The sequence below is a fragment of the Cyprinodon tularosa genome, unplaced genomic scaffold (genome assembly GCF_016077235.1).
Source record: "Cyprinodon tularosa strain WSP-4 unplaced genomic scaffold, ASM1607723v1 ctg56, whole genome shotgun sequence".
Lineage (NCBI taxonomy): Eukaryota > Metazoa > Chordata > Actinopteri > Cyprinodontiformes > Cyprinodontidae > Cyprinodon > Cyprinodon tularosa.
Window position 1 is genome coordinate 1,187,337 of NW_024039296.1, and position 19,968 is coordinate 1,207,304.

The following is a 19,968-nucleotide window of genomic DNA, read 5'->3' on the forward strand; positions in this document are numbered from 1 at the left end:
AGAATGAAGTGATCAGCCAGCAGCTGTCTGCTATCTTTACTCAGTGTTATGGCCCTTATCCCATTCCCAAACTGTCAGAGATAAAGAGAAAGCAGACATCCCGACTGGGTAAGGATTTTTCCTTATGGTTTTATTGTTTAAAACAGCTCTGAAAGGGATCCATAATGTTATGAAGTTGCTCATAACACCATCTAGTGTTGTTAGTGGGCATTTAAATTTTTATGTAAATCTTCCCTGATCTGGAATTTGGGCTGCTGTTTTTTTCCCCTAAGTTGATGACAAAAATAAAAAAAATAGAAAATAAAAAAAAACTGTGTTTTTCAGATCCTCACTTCCTGAATAATAAGGACATGTCTGATGTGACTTTTTTGGTTGACGGGAAGCCATTTTATGCTCACAAAGTCCTGCTCTTCACAGCTTCCAACAGGTATAAACATTTTAAGTCTCCTCTTTTTAAGTATGATCAGCCTGATAAAAAAAAAAAAGCAGTGACTCATCAAATGTGATTTTGTTTTGTTATTTTTGAACTGAGACCAATACTGCATTCAGCAAATTTATATATACTTTTTTGTGTCATCTGTTTTCTTAAGATTCAAAACTCTTCTAGCAAACAGACCCTGTGGCGAAAATACATGCATTGAAATCAGCAACGTCAAATATCATATATTTCAGGTAATGAAAATACTTACTATAATGGGTTTGTACCAACAGAGCTGGTGAAATGTATCCACTTTGAACTTAGTCTAATACAAATTATACATGCTGCCCTAATATATACACAAATGCTGCATAACAGGTTTAAACAGGCACATTTTGTAGCCATCAACAGGTTCATGGTATAATACATGGTAAAAATGGCCGCTCTTGTAGGCAGAATTTGATAAAGGAATGGTTGATTTGTTTTAGAATTTTATGATGGGATTTTATTACATTTTTTTTCTGTTTTTGGACTGATGTACAAATTTACAATAGGGGTGAGATCTGGTAAGGCCATGGCAGATGCCTAATATTAGCTTGCATTATATACAGTATCTCAAAATTAATTAGACAATAATGCACGGATAAGCTGATGTTGATGATAGATATATGGAACAAACCAACCTTGGTGTCAATCTTATTGAAACTTTTGAAGATATAAGGTCTTATAGAGGAAGCAATCAATTTAAATGATCATTGTCAACGCTACTAAGGAGAGTGATCTAATTATTAATTAAAATGATGCTAGGATTTTGCTTTATCTATCTGTCTATATGTAGATATATATATGTATAATTGTGCCTGTGTGATTATTTTAACAGCTGGTGATGCAGTATCTTTACTTCGGAGGAACCGACGCTCTTCACATCAGGAGCACAGATGTTATGGAGGTTAGATAAACAATAAGCCTTCGACTCTTATCCTAAAACCTGTAATTTAACCTTAATAAATGTCACTCTATGAGTTCTTAAACCTTGACTATTATGTAGCCTTAATTATTTTTAAACTAATTTTTGTTGTTTTTCTTCCAGCTGTTGTCTGCAGCCAAGTTCTTTCAGCTGGAAGCTCTGCAGAGGCACTGTGAGATCATCTGCACCAAGAACATTAACACTGAAACTTGTGTTGAGATCTATAACCACACAAAGGTAAAGAAAAAACAGGAAAGTTTTACAAAAAATATTTAATTCAAAGCAAAATGTTTTCATTTAATGATTTTTTTTTTATGTTTGTGGTCAAATTTTTGTTTACGCTACGTTTAAGTTAATAAAGTTAGGTATTCTCCTCTCTTCTCAGTTTCTTGACGCTCCAGACTTAGCATCCTACATAGAAGGCTTCTTCTTGAAAAACATGGTCATCCTGATTGAACTGGAGCCTTTCAAACAGCTGCTGTATGACACACCTCCTGAAAGCACTGGCAGCGACATCCTGCAGGCCTTGGAGAAAACTCTGGCCATTCGCATTCAGTCCATTCACTTGTCTTCCTCCAAAGGATCAATAGTCTGAGCTCTTATATAGGGGAAATGTTTGTTTAAAACATTGTGTGCCCACATTATCTAGCTAGCATATGAAGTCCATTCTATAGCAAAAGCAAGTGCACTTCATAGAAGGCACTAAAATCGAAGTAACACACTGTCATTCTACTGGCTGGAAATGTTTATTAATGGATAAATGATAAGTAATACGTACATGATGAAAGGGAAGTAAACAGGATGGAATAATATTTGGTCAAGAAGCATCAGATATCAATACAGAAGCAACATGAGGGCTGAGAAAGGCATAAATGTGACCAAGCATTAGTTTTTAAATAGATTTAAGGTAAAGCAATTCTAACATCAGATACTGATTGTTTGGAATCTTGCTCTCAGATTTAAAATCTATACTCTTTTATTTTGAAAAAACATTTCTCAAGACCTCATGAGCAATAGTTGAAAAAAAAAAGGATCTGTGTGGTAGAACATTTCCAGTTGAGAATAAAATCTGAGAACCACAGACCTTCAGAGTATAATCTTTGTTCGTCATCAGTTGCTAACATGCTTTTTGTTATCTTAGCACATGGTGACAAGTCTGTTTGCCTTGTTTATATGCATCTACTAACACAACTGTCATCTGGTAGTTGTATTAAATCTCATCTTGCCAATAGCAACTCAAACACAATTATGAGAGCTTCAGAATATGTGGTTAAATAGAATATTCCTGGGTATGACGAAGAACCACTGCCTCATTTTGTGATTGTTTGCTGGAATACCTGTACAGAGCAGATCATTTGTATATTTATGGATCAGTTATTTGCAAATTACTGAGTAAAGCCAAACAAGTCTAGTAAAAGGCAACAAAAGAAAGATGTGACTAAAGAAATGGGACTTTTGAAAAAGGAATTTTATGTCCTTAACTGCTTTGTAAATTTTGTGGATAAAACAGAGATATTGATGATGTAAGTTAATGTATATATCCACACATTAAGACATCATGTGTCTTAATGTTAGATATTGCTGTAAAAAGAAATTTGTTCATCTTATAAACATAAATGTTTCAGTGTTGCATGTTTGAACCTAAGGAACTGTTTTCACATTTTGGAATCGTCTGTCATTACCGTGGGTCACTATTAATGTGTCGCTGTAAAATAAGATCTTTGGTTTGTTTCTTAGAGGCTGCAGGGATGTTTATTCAAACATAATGCTACAGGAATTTTTATTTTCTTTCCCAGAGATTTGCTTTTTACTTGTGGTGCTGGCTCTTATCTTTTATTCTGTTTGATGAGGAGTTTTTAGGGCAGCTCTGTTGTCATTTTATCCTCTGCAGCAAAAGGTCAGATCTCTGCTGGTAGTAAGTTTAATGTAGGATCCAGCAGTGCTCATGGCAGTAGGGTCCAAATTGCCTGAAATCTGTGACAAAAATAAAGATATAAAACACTTCATTAACTGCATTCTCATTTTGGCTTGAAATGAACAAACTACGTAGGAACCTTATAAACACTGGCCGGAGTCTGTGACTTTAATCATTCATATTTGCTGAGTTACTGAGATCTAACCAAAACAGAATATTGCTAATAGAGTTTTCTGACATATATAAATAAATGATATATAAATGATAAACAAAATCTGATACACATGAAAAAAGTATGCATCATTATAGAAATATTTTTTATAATTTTTAAATCAGCTTTGAGTCCACCTTACCACTAGATTGCAGTTGGTTTAAGATGAGTTCATATGACATTCTTGGTGGTTCCTTAGTTTAGAAGATTAACACAAAAAAGTAACATTACTGCAACCAAATCTGGCACGTTGATCAGGCTTTGGCATAACTTGGCGAGTTATGGTATTTTGCTGATTTTAGGATTCTGTTTCTCAGCTTGTGAGTCTCAGAACTCAGCTTTGTTGATAACCTAAAAGTAAATAACCTCAGACTTTCTTCACCACTTAAAAACAAAGATCACCATTATGTACACTGAGGAAAATCTATACCATTTCTCCTCTGGTTCTCAATTTCTGATAAAAGAACACACAATCTGACGACTTTCCAATGTTCTTTGTAAATAAGGTTAATGTAAGGGGTCTGGGGGTAAGGGTAGGGTTCAGGCTAGGAAGCAAGCAGCTTCCATAGAAAGAATTTGTTAGGAAGGCCATATGGCAATATTGTAAAATGCTCAGGAAAGGCTTATATTTCAGTTTACAAGGTTAACTTTTTTTAAATAAAAAGACAAGAGGAGTAATGTTACAGCTCTATCAGAAAAATACAAAATAACGTTTTCCTGCAACACAAATGACAAAATAATAGAAGTAGAATAAGCAAAACCAAGATAAGTTATCAGATTCACCGGCCTGTAAGGTTGCATATGCGTAAATAAATAAAGTAAAATAAAATAAAGCATTAAAACTACATTTTCAAGTAGTTGTGCAAAACTAAACCAGGTACATGTTTAATAAAACCACATGAAACTTCTGAGGACTTGAATTTATTCAACTCTGATTTTTATAGTTACTCTGAAGTAGTTAGTTGTAGTTTTTAATAGATAAGGTTCAGAGTGTGGAGAATAAACCATGGTCCAGCCAATGAGAGATTTTACCAGCAGAAAGCTATTTCTGAGCAAGTAATCACAAATCTAGGCCAACCAGTCGGCACTTTACACTGGACAGCTACCTGCAGCTACAACACATGACTGAAATATGAAATGCTCAGGAGAAATCAAAGGGTTTCTCCAGCTGGTGGGTGAGGATGGTGTTTAACCAACACAGCCTGAAAGACCACATATTGTAATGCATGGATTTTATAATAATTCACTCATGTAGGGAAAATTATGTTTGACCTACTCATTCCAAATTATAATCTAATACAATACAATTTTGTTTAAGGTAAAAATTATTTATTATAAAAGTTCTTTATCTAAGGAAACTCAACTGATTTCTTGAGTAACTGACACTGAAGCCACTTCCCATTCTGAATAAGCATGTGGCAGAAATGGACCCATCTGTCTCAGAAAGGAGAAAACTCCATTAGAATCAGGCTCTCTATGAGTGGCCATTTCTGGGACCAAATGGGATAGAATGACAGTAGACAGACAGAAGAAAAACAACATTAAACCAATGGAGTTCTTTTCAAACAGGAATTGAAATTGAAAAGAGTTACTTCCTCCAGGGAAAAGAAAGTTAAACCCTGCAGTGTTTCTAACAATGAAATATATTCTAAAAAAAAATTGACCACTTGGCCTTATATAATTTTTAACCTCATCTACCAAATTGTTTCAAGTTGTGTAACATAAATTTTCACGATGATTATTTTCTCCTTCCATTTTTGCCTGAAGTACACAGGACTATTCAGTGAGGGTTAAAGTGGATCCACAGGCTTTCTGAAGCTCTTAGAAGTTTTTATCAAACAAAATAACTGTTAACTTTATGCATTTTACTTTACACTACCTTTGTAGATGACTTGGTCTTGTATGTTTCTTTCTCTAAATAATTTCCCCCTAAAATGACAAATAAATAAAGGAATTGATTAGTGCTTATACATAAATAAGTTCACTGGGTTTTATGGAATTCAGTAATCAGGGGAAAGATACTAACAATATGTCAAAATGTCATTACACAGGAGAAATATTGTTATATTTTTACATCTTCTGTTGGGCTAATCAAGGAAAAAGCTGACAAAATATATTCTTATTTCACTGGATTCTCTTCAAACATTGTGCTTGAAACATTCTTGCTTTTTTCTGGTGTCTTTATGAAGCTAAGGAATGTTTGATACTGGTTTGAAGTTTGTCCAATTTGACAATGATAATGCCAGCAACGGTTTGAAATGCCATATTTCTTCCCCTTTGCTGATTTTCACCACACTTATTTAAGTTTATATTAGTGCTCAATTCTCTGATTACATTAGTGCTCTAATGCTTAACGGTGCTGCAACCAGCCAGTTTCACAGATCCCTTCTAATGTTTCTGGAGACTGTTGAAAAGTGCATGTCTCCCTCTGAGAGCGCACTTAGTAATTGAAGGACAGTTGTTTAGACGTCACCATGGCTACAGCTCCCCGAGAACAATATGGAGCTGGGAATGCTGTGGAACAAACAGCAACATGTCTGAATGTAGACATAATCAACACTTAGTCTTGGATTTTCTTTATTGGTGGCATTTTTCTAACTAAATTTTATTTACAAAGAAAAATATTCATTACTTGATTAGCCCTGCCAGACAGAAGAGCATTTGATATATCCATGGAAATGTCTCGACTGCCTCTTTTCTAAAGCACTGCTGGGTATCTTAATTTACTGAGCTGTAAACCAAGAGTGAAGCACTTAAGTAACACCAGGGGAAGCTGTGTTGGGAAATATTGCAGGAGAACGAATGCAAACTGTCCCCAAAGAGATTTATCTGAAACTGTCACTTTGATGATGTAAAAACAGTCTGAGTTGTTCTGTTCTGAACGCCCCATTGTTCAGTTTTCTAAGTGGGCTGACACGCACATATTTGAGTGTGTGTGTGTTTGTGTGCAAGAGCAAAGAGGAGGGGGGATAAAACAGGGGTGTCTGCCCTACTAACTCTGCCCCCAGTGTGAGCCCCTTCATCCTCCCCCTTGTTGTCATGCACAAGCGCTCTCCGTTTGGCACAAAGTAGTCTGGCAACACAACAGCCATGTGTTTCAGTTCCACGCTTTGAAGGGCACCAAAAACTTCTCAGAACTGCTCCTGCTAAACATTGCACAGTGTCAGAGGGAAAAGGGGAGAGAGAGAGAGACAGGCAGAGAGAGAAAGAACAAAAACAAAAAAAACGGGGGGTGCAGTTAAAGAAGAAGTAAACTCTGAGAAAGATGAGACATCGGATGGCCCAGAGATAAGCTGCCTTGTATATGGATTTTTGACAGAAGTTAATTCTGTTGGGAACATTTGCAACAACAGGTAAGGATAAAGAGTGTGCCAAAAATTATTAATAAGCTAGAATTGCAATGTGTCATCATAGCTTTAACATGAAAATAATGGGGGTTGCGGTTTTCCATAACTAAGAGTTTAAAAGTTTTTATATTTAACGCTTTAAACGTTTTTGGACTTATTGCCAATGTTGAAATGCTTCCAGTCTACATGTTAAATGCTTAAAAGACCTTAAACTGGCAAAAATGTTGAAATATGGACATACTAGACCTTGCAAAGATATTTATATACAAGCATCACATTTATGTTCGTGAATGTAACACAACAAATTATGGAAAGGTTAATTTCAATAGTTTGGTATGTTACAACTAAAAACGCAAGTGTATTTTAATGTGAACTTATGTTACAGACCAATACCAAGTATTGGGATTATTGGGAAAAGGAAGGTTAGCTACAGAGAACATGGTTGTTATTTTTGCTTTAATTCTTTCCAGTCTGATAACCCTAAATAAAATAATTAGGCTAATTGCCTTCAAATATCAACAGGCTGTTAAACTGGCCTTCCGTGTATGAAGATTATTGTCAGTATCAATTCAACCATTATGAAAAGGTCTCTTTGCTTTATTAAAGCATTTAAACAATTTTTTTAAATGGCCATCAACACCTCAGACAGGTTAGGGATAAAGTTATGGGAAAATCCGCTTCCAGTTTGCAATGCAGAAGACAAAGCAAACTTATGGAAAAGGGTGTTCTGGTCATGTGATACCATAGCTGAACATTTGTGCCTAGATGTAAAATAAAATACATTACAGAAGATTTACTCAGAACATCATTCTAAAAAAAACACAACCAAACTTTAAAAATAAAGTTGGTTTAAAAATCCTAATGTGGTGATGGTTGCATAGGGCCATCCAGGAAGAACACTACTAGCGCAAAATGACTAGACATAAATCTAGAGTTAAAATGGAATGCTTTAAAATAAAGCAGTTTATCTTGCTAGAACAGTTCAGTCAAAAAGCAGCACTAATTACAATTAGATATCATATGCAGGTCTTGAAAATTGCAACTCTACAGTAATTGTGAAATGATGAATTGGAAGAATCAATTGAATTACATCTGCAAAGCTGGCAGACTCGATTCTACATGGCATTGACTTTAAGCAATGCTTTCAAGATTTATAATTGTAGAAATGTTTGGAAAGCATTTTCATTTTACCCTAGAACTACACGCTACAGGGTTGGTAACAATCTATAAAATATACAAGTTTGATAGGGGTAAAGACTTTGGCAAAATACTAGTTGTGGGGATTTTTTTAATGTGCTTTCCATTCTGTTCCTTAAGTTGGATAAAGGTCATTTAAAAGATGCAGCGTGAAGATCTGTCTGCCAGAGAAGAGTTCACCTACAGCCGAACCTCCACATTGGAGAGAGGGAATGGGACTCTGGGACGGCGAGGCGACCGGAGTCTGGAGAGACGGCCAGAGCGCATGGAGAGAGAAAGGCCAGAGCGCGACAGCTACACTGTGGACGTGAGAGCCAGTGACCTGCAGCTGGCCCAGCCGGAGGCTCTAAGGCACCCCTGCTTCAGCTACAGGGCCTGGCTCTACAGTGTCCTCATAGGGGTGAGGGGGAAATGGTCAGAAAAGAAAAAAAAAATGGAACACAATAAAGAATTTACCTGTCCAAATCATAAAAACTTAGAAGGCTGGGTGTATTTACTCTGTTCAGGAAGAAATATACCCCAGTCTACGAGTTTTGAATGAAATATGGTAACAAATTCTTGTTTTGTGCTTCTGCCTCAGAAGTAGAGAAAGATGGTCAGTGATGGATTAAATAAGCTTCCTTTCTGTCAAGATCTTAATTTAGGCTGTGGGTTGCTCCAAGTTAGCAATGTGGTTTAACAATTTCTAAGGAATCATTATTATTATAAATGTGTTCATTAAATGACCCTTAGCAGGTTGTACCTTAACGGCAGCTTTTTGAATCCATCAGCCACCTTCTGTACCTATTCTGTCTGGGTATCTGAATCAAACTCATAGAATTAATCTATTTTTTCTTGATTTCTTTACACAGACAGGGCTTTTAGACATAGTCCACGTTTTTCAATAGAAATGAGATGAGAGCTTTCTATAACTTTGAAGTTACCCTGATCAATGTATTTCAAATTAGTCTTTTTGTATTTTTTGGGATTATCACCCTGTTACAACCTTCTTACAAAACTGATTATCAACCTTGACATGTTTGAGGTAGGGAACTCTATCTAATACCAAATTACAAATTAAATTGGCACAATATTTAAAACTCCCTGCAATTATGGACTCTTATTCCGCTACAGCATTTTAAATCACTATTGAAAACCGCTTGCACAGAGAATTGTAACTGTTATTCTAGAGTCTAGTTTATGATTGATTTTATTATGTTGTCCTCTGTTCTTATATGTCTTACTGTACTGCTGCCTCTTGGCCAGGTCTCCATCAAAAAAGAGATTTTATCTCAAGGAACTTCCTGGTAAAATAAAGGTAAAATAAAAATAAAAGATGCCATTCTTCAACCTTTTGGATCATATGGCAAAACTCTAAAGAAAAAATCCCCACACCCTCTACTCTGGATTTCTGAGTAAGACCCTTCACCCCACATGGTGGAAGCTCACTGCTCCCCAAGGGGATGGTTCAAAATACAGAGGTGAATTCTCCAGTGTAAGATTAATAAAATTCAATTATTATAATATTATCTTTCCTCAACCGTATAACCCGAGCAAGAAAACATATTGAAATTTTAACAATTTGGAATAATTGAACTTGGATTACACTGGAAATTTAAAACATGCATCTCATCTGATTTTTTTGTTAGTAGTTTTTATATACAAGTAGGGATAAAAAAGGGATCAAGATATCAAATACGCATTAGATACGTACCCTACCTACTCACATTATAGGTTTAATAAGAAGTAAAATAACATAACAATTTTATACAGGTATTTGTGTGGGTATTTGACGCATTTTACAAACAGTCCCCATAAAAAACATCTCTATATGTGTACTTCAAAAAGGTTAGTATCATACAGTCTTAAAGCAAAATAAAGCTTTAAAAAAGTGTTTTTTCCAGGATATTCTTTGACCACTGTAGCCTATATTGAGACTTGAGGAGGCATTGCTGTGGATTCTGCTCACCAGTCTCACCACCAAACCTAAAGAAGTTTGAAGAAACACTATTGGGCAAAATACACCTAAAACCCGATTGAGCCACAGGTCAATCGGGTGTTATGTGTCATTGAAGTTGTTATTATGATCTCACACTGAAGACTCAATGCATCTTTTAACCAAATTCAAAAACACAGATTTTTTTTAAGATGACTGGAAGGAAACTCACTGGTAGAGTGTGGGTCGGCAAATATACATGCATCTGTGTCCTTCTATCTGTCTGTGTTTGAACATCCCCAGGGGAGTCTGCTCATCACATCTGGTTTTTCTCTGTACCTGGGAAACCTGTTTCCTGTTGCCATGGACTACTTACGCTGTGCTGCGGGCTCAGTGAGTGACCATCTCTGACCCAACTTAACGCCATTTCAATGAGAGCTTTTTGGCATTTTATTGCAACAGCATTTGCCTTAGGATAATTAGTGTAAGATACTTATGTTCTTCATAGGGCATACCTGCAGCGATAGCTAGCTTTGCTATTGCCAAGAAAAGACATGTTGCGGTAAGTGAATGCTTAAAAGCACAAGAGCTGTTACTTTTTATGTAAGAGCTACAACTTATAAGTGTTTTTTTTTATGTTGCGACAATAACAAAGCTTTTATTTTTTATATTTTAAGATTATTTTTTATTCTGCTTACAGGTGTCAGATTTCCAGGTTGTCTATGTGTCAACATTTGCAGTGACGACCACCTGTCTTGTGTGGTTTGGCTGTAAACTGGTCCTGAATCCTTCTGCTGTCAATGTAAATCCTCTCTCAGTCTAAGATTGCTTATTTTTTCTGAAGAACATTTAGTTTCTACTCCTCAGTGGTTTTTGTTTTCCATTTTTTTTAAACACGCCTCTTTCTGTTCCCAGATCAACTTCAACCTCATCTTGATGATTGTACTGGAAGTATTGATGGCTACCACTGTCATACTGTCAGCCCGCTCTGCAGACGACTGCTGCTGCCATAGGAAGGTTTGACTGGTTGCTTTTGTCTTTTTCCACCTAATACCTCTTTGTTTTCCTCCATCCTAATCCCTCTCAATCTTTCTGTGTATTTCAAAGTCATATAACAGACCCATGGTCATAAAACCAGCCGTGTTCCCCACTCGACTCCTCAAAGCATACTCTGTGAGTAAAGTTTTCACCTGTATAAAAAAAAAAATCTTCAAATGTTGTTTAATTGCTGAAGGTGTTCCTCTCAGGTGATCGAAGTCATTGTGGGAATCTCTGCTGTATTCGGAGGGATTATCGCCCTCAACATGGACGCTCTGCTTCCTGGCCCATACCTGTCAGTCACATTTTTCTGGATCCTTGTAGCTGTAGGTTTTCTCACCCTCTTACACTTGAGAAATCTGAATATTTCAAAGAAATTCAGATGTGAATGAAACTTTGAATTTAATCCTTCGCAGTGTTTTCCAAGTGCGATTGCCAGTCATGTTGTGTCAGAATACCCCAACAAATGCTTGGTGAGTATGATTATTTTGTAACTCTTAGATTAGAAAAATGATAAGTATAGCTGTTTAATTTAAAAATAATCAATAAAAAGCAATGCATAGGTGCAGCAGACCTATAGTTTCATATTTTAATATTTATTTTCAAAAAGGTTTAGTTAAATTCTGTCTATTTCTACTCAGGCTTTTGCACAGCTTTAAGCCAAATGTCATCTTATTGCATATTGCAAGAATCAGATTTAATATTTTGACTAATTCAATTCCAATCAGTGCTTATCCAGTTGATCCAGTTGTACAGTCTAAAGTTCAATTTATGAATCCATACCAGTTTATAAACAATTACAATGAAGTCCAAGAGGATTCACTCTCCTGGAAAAATTAGATTCATTATTTTTGTCATGAAACCAATAATCTTGTTTCAGGAATATTCAGGAATATATAATAGATATGATATTCACTTTTGAACGTTAATATCATTAACAACAGAATAGACCCGTTCAAAGCAACATAGAAAAGAAAAAAAACTCCAGCAGCTGATGCTGCCAGGGGTATGAACAATTATTGTTTTTAGGTGTTAAGCTGTATAGGCTCAGCTGACTGCATCAACTTACAGTCTATACATTTTATTTCTTCCATACAAAAGACAACAATCGTTTTTCAAGGTTTTAGGTTGGTGCAATAAGTGCAATAAATGTCTTCATGACTTTCAATGAAGATGTGATCAGAGAAAGAAAATAAATTTTAAAATTTCATGATTAAATAGTACTACAAAAGCATGTTTTTTCCACTTTCAATTTAATTCTCTATTTGCTTCACTGAGTCAATAAAATGTATTATTTTCTCCAGCAGAACCCCCCCCCCAACAGATTTTAAAGCCAATAGTATTGATTGTCTCCGCCTGTATATAGCAAATTCCTTCATGCTTGGTATATTAGAACCCAAAACCTTAATGAATTTAATTTAAATTGTGGGTTGGAGACCAGAATAAAATAGTCCATAATTGTGATGTGGAAGGGAAAGCATACATACTTTTTTTTTATTAATAAAATTTCAGAAATAATATGGCTCATGCACTATTTACTTACAATAGGTAATAGGCCATTTCTAAAGGGTTTTGGGTCGGTCTTATTTAGCAGTGGCAAAGTAAAGAAGGGTAGATAAAATGCAGGACAAATATTACTTATATAACATATCAATTTCTTACCCATTTGGAAATCTACATAAAATCCTAATGAAATACATGTCAGTGTGTAGATAAAATGTGATGCAAATAAGAAAAATATACACTCTCTGATTCTAGTAAAGTAAAATAGAATATATTTATATTTAATAAATAATCAAAAAGCAGTCTTAATCGAAGGCATCCAGACTTTCGCTCAGTTATTCTGAGGAGGTTTCCACATATACCCAGTAGTCTTTTTCAGTTTTGTCAGGTTGCACCAGAGCAGCCTGTCAGAGAGCAGATTTTCTTAAGCAGCATTGATGTCCATCCTCCAAAGCACATTCCAAGTTAGATGCAAATAAATGATCAATCAATGAGCAACCTGTCATCCTCCTGCCTTGTTTGAGGGATATGTGTTTGCGCATTTGAATCATGATTGGTGTGCTTATGTAGCTTCTTTCGAACGAGTTTCATGACCAAATTGTAGATGCTTGGAAGCTGATGCTGCAATTTTAACATTGATACCTTTTTTTTAAAGGCTGCAGTTGGGCTGAAAAAAAGGCAGTTACATTTTTTAAAGTTGACAATAATTTTTTTATTCAAGTTCAAAGAATCTTTAAGAAGAAAAATTTTGAGACTGTGGCTTCAATACTAAAGACCACCGAAGTCAAAAAAAATGAAAAATTGTGAATTTAATTAATTAAATCTGCCAAATTGTAGTTTTTAATCATTATGTTGCACATTCTCCAAAGGTTAACCATCATGTTGTATATAATAAACAGTGTCTTAGTGTTACATTTCTGTATCTTCTCTTGTAAGCCAATAATAACAATTAACTTATTTCCTCTTACTTGCCCCTGTTCTGTTGTTTCAGGTGGAGGTGCTGATAGCCATCAGCAGTGTGACATCACCCCTCCTCTTTTCTGCCTCTGGTTTCCTTTCTAGCAGTGTGATCAGTTTTATAGAAATTTTCCTCTATGATGTGCCTACAGCCAAGGTGACTATAAATAAAAAGAAGCTTGACGATTTACAGGGTTGTACAGCTAGAGTGGTTGAATGATTTGTGATGATTCCTGAGAAAACCAAAAATATCCTCTGATTTCCTGTGTGTGTCTCCCAGCAATCCTATGACATCCTGCTGTTGATCCTGATGGTGCTGCTGCTGGTGCAGGCAGTACTTACTTCAGCCACTGTGGTGCACTGTGCAGCATACAAGAGTCGGCTCCGCATGGGGGCTCCAGAGTGCGAGGACAGCTTGCAGACCACTCATTTCAATGAGGTATAGCATGTTTAAACAGGACAAATGGGTCAAAGGTCATTCTCAAGTGACAAACTCTGCTTTAGTTTTTTTTTTTTTTTTTTTTTTACAGCTTCAATGTATCAAAACTACATTTAAACAGAAACTTGGACGTTGACAACGAATTTAGAATAAGTGTTTTACAAAGACTTTTTTTCATTATATTCTTTTAATCTCTGTTTCTCCTTTGTGTTTTGATTCATAAGCAGCAGACGCCTAATGGGACGCTGCAGGATTACGAAAAAGACAGAGCCTGGAAGGCAGTCTTGGTCCAAATGGCCCAGTGAGCAATATTGTCTCATATACAGATGTTTGCTGAGCTGAAGAAAAAAAAAAAAAAACAAGAAAAGAGAAAGAAAGAGCATGCTCTGCAAGTATGTGAACAAAGAATAAAAGAGAATGAGGGAAACAGAACTGAAAATAAAAAAAAAAAGACTGAGAAGAAAGTCTATTTTTTTTTATAATTTCCATAAATTGGAATTTCTCTTTTCTGTTGTTGTTAGATGATTTCAGTTATAATTAGGACGTGTTTAATCAGAAAACAGATTTTTTTCAACCCATTATTTTAGTTTTACCTAATAAATAAAATGAGGTTATAATCAGCAGTGGTTCAGTGGCTTAAGTTGACACAGAGCTCATTATTTCAGTTACATAATAAAACATGAATGGTTCAGTGGAGCATCTTATTTTATATTTCATACTTAAGATGTAATAAATGTTAAGGCATTCACTATAGTAAATTCATTCTTTGTGTTTAGAAAGCAAAGGCAATGTGTTATTGCAAAGCAGCTAATCTGTTACTGTGAACCAAAAGGTTTATTGATGTAAATAGAAAGTACTTATTAATATGTTTTATAAAACCAGATTGGAATTTATCAGGGTGCTTTTGTGTTGATTCTATCCTGCCGATATGATCAGATATTTATAAAATCTCTGTTGTTAAAAATGATCAAAAAACATAATTACAACTTACTTGACATGTTATGTTTATTCGTCATTTAATGGTCACTAATAGAAAACAGACATATGGTAATAAACTGTAAAAGAACAAATTAACTGTTTCTGTTCAGATCATTGAGGATTAAAAATGAAATCTAATTCAGCAAATGCTGAAATCATGATATCTTATTTTTAGTGCTCTTTTATACAATTTCTTTAAAGTTAAAATGTCACATACAAGATTAATATTTCTGTAGACATTTTACACAAGCTAATAGAATGCTGGAAGAAAATCTCATGGCTTTGTTTGCATCTTATTGGGTGAAATAGAGGCAAACTAGTTGATATACTTTAATGGAATGGGAATGTTTGGCAATCATAAGATTTAGGAAGGAGGGCTATGTCCCACAAAAAAAGCTGATAAGTAAAAAGGTGAAAATAACCTAATGTTAGTGGTATAGTAGAGGATTTTCGCACATTTTGAAAAGACCCGCCCTCTCAACTTAAAAAAAATGCACACGCACAACCTGAACCCTATCCGGAGATTGAACAACTATTAAACGTATGCAAGAGCATGCACAAGCCCATTTTTCTTCGTACACACTCTGTTTAAAAGTTGCTGTTTGCATCACTCATACAAGCTTACTTTCCAAAAGAAGATTTGCAATTTTGCCTCTATCTCAGACTCACCACCTGTGAGTGAAAATGGAGACAAGCACGTAGGACGGCCTTATGTAAACATATCACCAGAATGATTAACAATTAGGAGGACCAATTATTGAGATGATCCACACGGAAAAAGAGCATCCTTCGCTATACCTTCAAGATGCAAAATAAAAGGTAAACACTATGTGAAGATGTTTGATGAAGCCTGAGGGTAGGTATTAACAGTGAAAGAACTCCTGTACCAATGTGGGCTGGGAAGAAGTTATTTATCTGACCACAAAAAGCCTGTTTGTTTTGGATCCATCTTCTGTGGTCTGGTGAGATTAAAATGATAGTGTCTGTCTATGATGGCTGCCGTTACATTTTGAAGAAAAAAGTGAAACCTGAATATATAATCTCAACTAAGGGGTACATAATACTGTGTGGATCTTTTGCTTTACAAAATTGTTGACAATATGTGGACATAAAAGACGTATCCCACAGAGCAAAAATTGGTTGAAAAGACATTGATAAGGCGACATGATTTACGTCCAAACAATGTCTACACTTTGTTGAAAAATGAAAGGTGAAAAGCCCTCATATTCAGATCGTTGAAAAGACATTAAAAATTGGGTTTTCATCATTTATTATTGAAATAAAGTGGGACAAAATCAGACAGACCAAACAAAGCCCAATTTTCAACAATGATTTCTGGACCAAAGCCAGACTATGATGCACCAACGACATTCAGCCTAAAATCCAATGTCTAAACTATGTCTGGTGTTTAGGGGGATAAGTATTAAAGCAAAACAATCCTGAAAATTTTAACTTGGGCACAAATGAGTTATTGGATATGGTCAATGCTTGTAAGTATACTATCAAAGTACTTACAAAAGGCCTAATGACAACAAAGTCAACGTTTTTGACCCACCTTGGTTGAAAAGACATTGTAAAGACATCTACATTTGGTTTAAAAGTGAGAGGTGAAAAGGCTTTGAACACTGGGTTTGCAATGTCTTTTCAACATCTGTTATTGGACTAATGTGGTAAATGTTAGACAATGACCAGATTTAGACTTAAAACCAACGTCTAAATGACGTCTGGTGTTTGGAGGGAAAGCTCTGATCTGAATCGTATAGATAATTGTCAACATATCTGAAAAGTTGTAGGTGAGCAAAATGCGCTATATAGCAGACACAAAAAAGGCAAAAGTTCCTGTTAACTACTGTGAAAGGTCTGTAAAGAACACACAATTAATACAGAGGAAATGTTTGACCTTCTATATTTTAATAAAACGTTAAAGCATATTTTGATTTCATCATTGGATTAAACAGCTTTCTACTTAGAGTTGTGTCATGTATGCTAGAGGTTAAGAGGTGATTTTTTCCATTTCTATTATTTTTGTAAATGTTTCAGATCATTAAGAAATTTTAAAATCCGATGAAGATAATCTGAGTAAATACAATAAGCAGTTTTTAAATGGTGATTTAATTCATTAAGAAGGGGGTGAGCTATCCAAACTGACCTAGATTTCCAAGTATGAATAGCTTGGAAACTTCACACGCTACCGACATTAAACCGCCCTTATGTGTACACAGCCCTTATGCGTTGGATGAGGATCCATTCAGTATTCAGATAAATATTTGTATAATAAGTGTTTTGGATGTTTGCATTCTACATGTTCCTAGTTTAGGTTCTGTGTGGAGATTTATTTGAGTGGTTCTGGTAATAAAAAAGATAGTGAAAGCCTCGTGTGCCTCATATCTTTTCTATCAAGATTTATTCTGTATGACATTCATTTGTGTGACAATTAGGCATGATGCCCAAATAAGAAGTGTGATAACAGCTAAGATCTAAAGAAAACATTAATGCTTTAAAAGCCTTAAAGATTCTTAATTAAAAACAAAGGAAGATTCTTGGGGCTGTTTCAAGTCGAAGATTTGTAAAGCCGACAATACGTGTACATACGGATTTTTACTCTACCTCTTGTATTTTTTTTCTCACTATGTTGATAAGCTTTCAAAAGTGCATTGACTATGGGTTTAAAAATTGAGGAAAACATTAAAAAACAAATTACATTTTCTTTTTAACATTTTAATTTTGTAAAATATTTTCCTGGAATCTTAAATTTCATTACTATTGGTGAATAAAATTATTCATCACAAAATACATATGAAATATAATATATATTCTGTAGACCAAAAAATATCATTTTAAACCTGAAACAAAGTGCACAAAACTACATAAACTGTACTTTTTCATAGACTTTAAATCCAGTATAGATTAGTGTTATTAGGTGTGACAACATTATTAGAGACTAGACAATTAGAGATATTGATTTAGATCGTTTGAGGTAAAGTACCTCTCTCAGTCAGCTCCCTCTTTTCCCTGTAAGAGGTTGTTGTTTTTGCAAATTTATTTTTTGTGGTTTCAAAAGCCAATCTAGACTTCCACTATCCTGGTAACCTCAGTTTCATAATTACATTACGGTCTGACTTAAAAGCTTTGCTATCGTGTTACAGCCTTTCCAGTCTTGATAATGGGCACTGCTTTCTGTTCCTTACAGAGGTTTAAGAAAAGATTTTAAAATGTCTGACTTTTCATCCTATTTCCAACCAAGGTTATTTTAATTTTTTTTATCAAAATATATACAGTGGGTACGGAAAGTATTCAGACCCCTTTAAATGTTTCGCTCTTTGTTTCATTGCAGCCATTTGCTAAAATCAATAAAGTTCATTTAATTTCTCAGTAATGTACACTCAGCACCCCATCTTGACAGAAAAAAACAAAAATGTAGAAATATTTGCAAGTTTATTAAAAGAGAAAAACTGAAAAATCAAATAAGTATTCAGACCCATGATTCACATGATGGTCATTTATTTTTATCCCCCTTGAGATTGTTCAGCTCTTTAATTGGAATGCACCTGTGTTTATTAAACTGATTGGCATTGATTAGGAAAGGCACACACCTGTCTATATAAGACTTTACTGCTCATGTCAAAGCAAACGAGAATCATGAGGTCGAAGGAACTGCCCGAGGAGCTCAGAGACAGAATAGTGGCAAGGCACAGATCTGGCCGAGGTTATAAATTAATTTCTGCATCTCTCAAGGTTTCTAAAAGCACAATGGCCTCCATAATTCTTAAATGGAAGCAGTTTGGGATGACCAGAACTCTTCCTAGACCTGGCCATCCAGCCAAACTGAGCAATCGCTGTAGAGGAGCCTTGTTGAGAGAGGTAAAGAAGAACCCAAAAGATCACTGCTACTGAGCTCCAGAGATGGAGTAGGGAGATGAGAGAATGTTCCACAAAGTCAACTATCACTGCACCCCTCCACCTGTCGGGGCTTTATGGCAGAGTGGCCCTACGAAAGCCTCTCCTCAGCAAGACATATGAAAGCCTGCATAGAGTTTGCCAAAAAACACATGAAGGACTCAAGGCCAGACTATGAGAAAGAAGGTTCTCTGGTCTGATGAGACCAAGATTGAACTTTTTGCCATTAAATCTAAGTGGTATGTGTGGATAAAACCAGGCACTGCTCATCACCTGCCCATTAACATCCCAACAGTGAAACATGGTGGTGGCAGCATCATGCTATGGGGGTGTTTTTCAGCTGCAGGAACCAGACGACTGGATGCAATTGAAGGGAAGATGAATGTGGCCAAATACAGAGATATCCTTGAAGAAAACCTCTTTAAGATGGCTCAGGACCTCAGACTGGGCCGAAGCTTCACCTTCCAACAAGACAATGACCCTAAGCACACAGCTATAATAACAAAGGAGTGGCTTAGGAACAACTCTGTGACCATTCTTGACTGGCCCAGCCAGAGCCCTGACCTAAACTGAAATGATCATCTCTGGAGAGACCTGAAAATGGCTGTCCACCAACGCTCATCATCCAACCTGACAGAACTGGAGAGGACCTGCAAGGAAGAATGGCATGGATTTTATTCCAATAAATTTTCCAGACAAAATACTTTCCATACCCAGTGTGTATATAGATAGATAGATAGATAGATAGATAGATAGATAGATAGATAGATAGATAGATAGATAGATAGATAGATAGATAGATAGATAGATAGATAGATAGATAGATAGATAGATAGATAGATAGATAGATAGATAGATAGATAGATAGATAGATAGATAGATAGATAGATAGATAGATAGATAGATAGATAGATAGATAGATAGATAGATAGATAGATAGATAGATAGATAGATAGATAGATAGATAGATAGATAGATAGATAGATAGATAGATAGATAGATAGATAGATAGATAGATAGATAGATAGATAGACCGACCTCAAAAAGGGCCCACAGTTTTTTTTGTTTTTTTTTTAGGTACCAATATTATGAAAAGATTGCACTGTCAGGAAACTAAATCTTCAAGGCTTGTTGAAGGTTACATAAATATGAAGGAGGAGGGGTGAGGCAGAAGGAAGGAGCCTAT

The 19,968-nt window shown here is 35.5% G+C and overlaps 2 protein-coding genes across 5 annotated transcripts in view; both read left to right on the plus strand.

Annotated features, from left to right (window-relative positions):
• The window catches only part of btbd11b (BTB (POZ) domain containing 11b), a 112,562-nt gene extending 109,171 nt beyond the window's left edge, over window positions 1-3,391 (plus strand). For both annotated transcript variants that reach the window (XM_038305565.1, XM_038305566.1), the window contains 6 exons: window positions 3-108; window positions 325-427; window positions 591-672; window positions 1,299-1,367; window positions 1,509-1,622; window positions 1,771-3,391. In XM_038305565.1, the coding sequence (XP_038161493.1) occupies window positions 3-108; window positions 325-427; window positions 591-672; window positions 1,299-1,367; window positions 1,509-1,622; window positions 1,771-1,980 (684 nt within the window). In that variant the 3' untranslated portion in view covers window positions 1,981-3,391. The remainder of the gene's footprint in view (window positions 1-2; window positions 109-324; window positions 428-590; window positions 673-1,298; window positions 1,368-1,508; window positions 1,623-1,770) is intronic.
• Window positions 3,392-6,557: 3,166 nt separating this feature from the next.
• Window positions 6,558-14,289, plus strand: mlc1 (modulator of VRAC current 1). Of its 3 annotated transcripts, none has more exons than XM_038305586.1 (12): window positions 6,559-6,864; window positions 8,176-8,455; window positions 10,274-10,363; window positions 10,479-10,532; window positions 10,671-10,772; window positions 10,886-10,987; window positions 11,078-11,143; window positions 11,218-11,334; window positions 11,425-11,481; window positions 13,503-13,625; window positions 13,749-13,907; window positions 14,132-14,289. In XM_038305586.1, the coding sequence occupies exons 2-12, from the start codon at window positions 8,198-8,200 to the stop codon at window positions 14,210-14,212; spliced, it is 1,209 nt and encodes a 402-aa protein (XP_038161514.1). In that variant the 5' UTR covers window positions 6,559-6,864; window positions 8,176-8,197; the 3' UTR covers window positions 14,213-14,289. The 3 variants fall into 3 exon arrangements, with proteins under 3 accessions (XP_038161516.1, XP_038161514.1, XP_038161515.1); XM_038305587.1 differs by having other exon boundaries at window positions 6,560-6,864; window positions 14,135-14,287; XM_038305588.1 differs by lacking the exon at window positions 8,176-8,455 and having other exon boundaries at window positions 6,558-6,864.
• The last annotated feature ends 5,679 nt before the right edge of the window (window positions 14,290-19,968 follow it).

Bases quoted from the DNA above. Each gene is read 5' to 3' on its own strand.
- mlc1 (XM_038305586.1), top strand. From the start codon at position 8,198: ATGCAGCGTGAAGATCTGTCTGCCAGAGAAGAGTTCACCTACAGCCGA. The intron at 10,533-10,670 runs GTAAGTGAATGC...TTCTGCTTACAG, and splicing joins CCAAGAAAAGACATGTTGCG to GTGTCAGATTTCCAGGTTGT. The intron at 10,773-10,885 runs GTAAATCCTCTC...TTCTGTTCCCAG, and splicing joins TGAATCCTTCTGCTGTCAAT to ATCAACTTCAACCTCATCTT.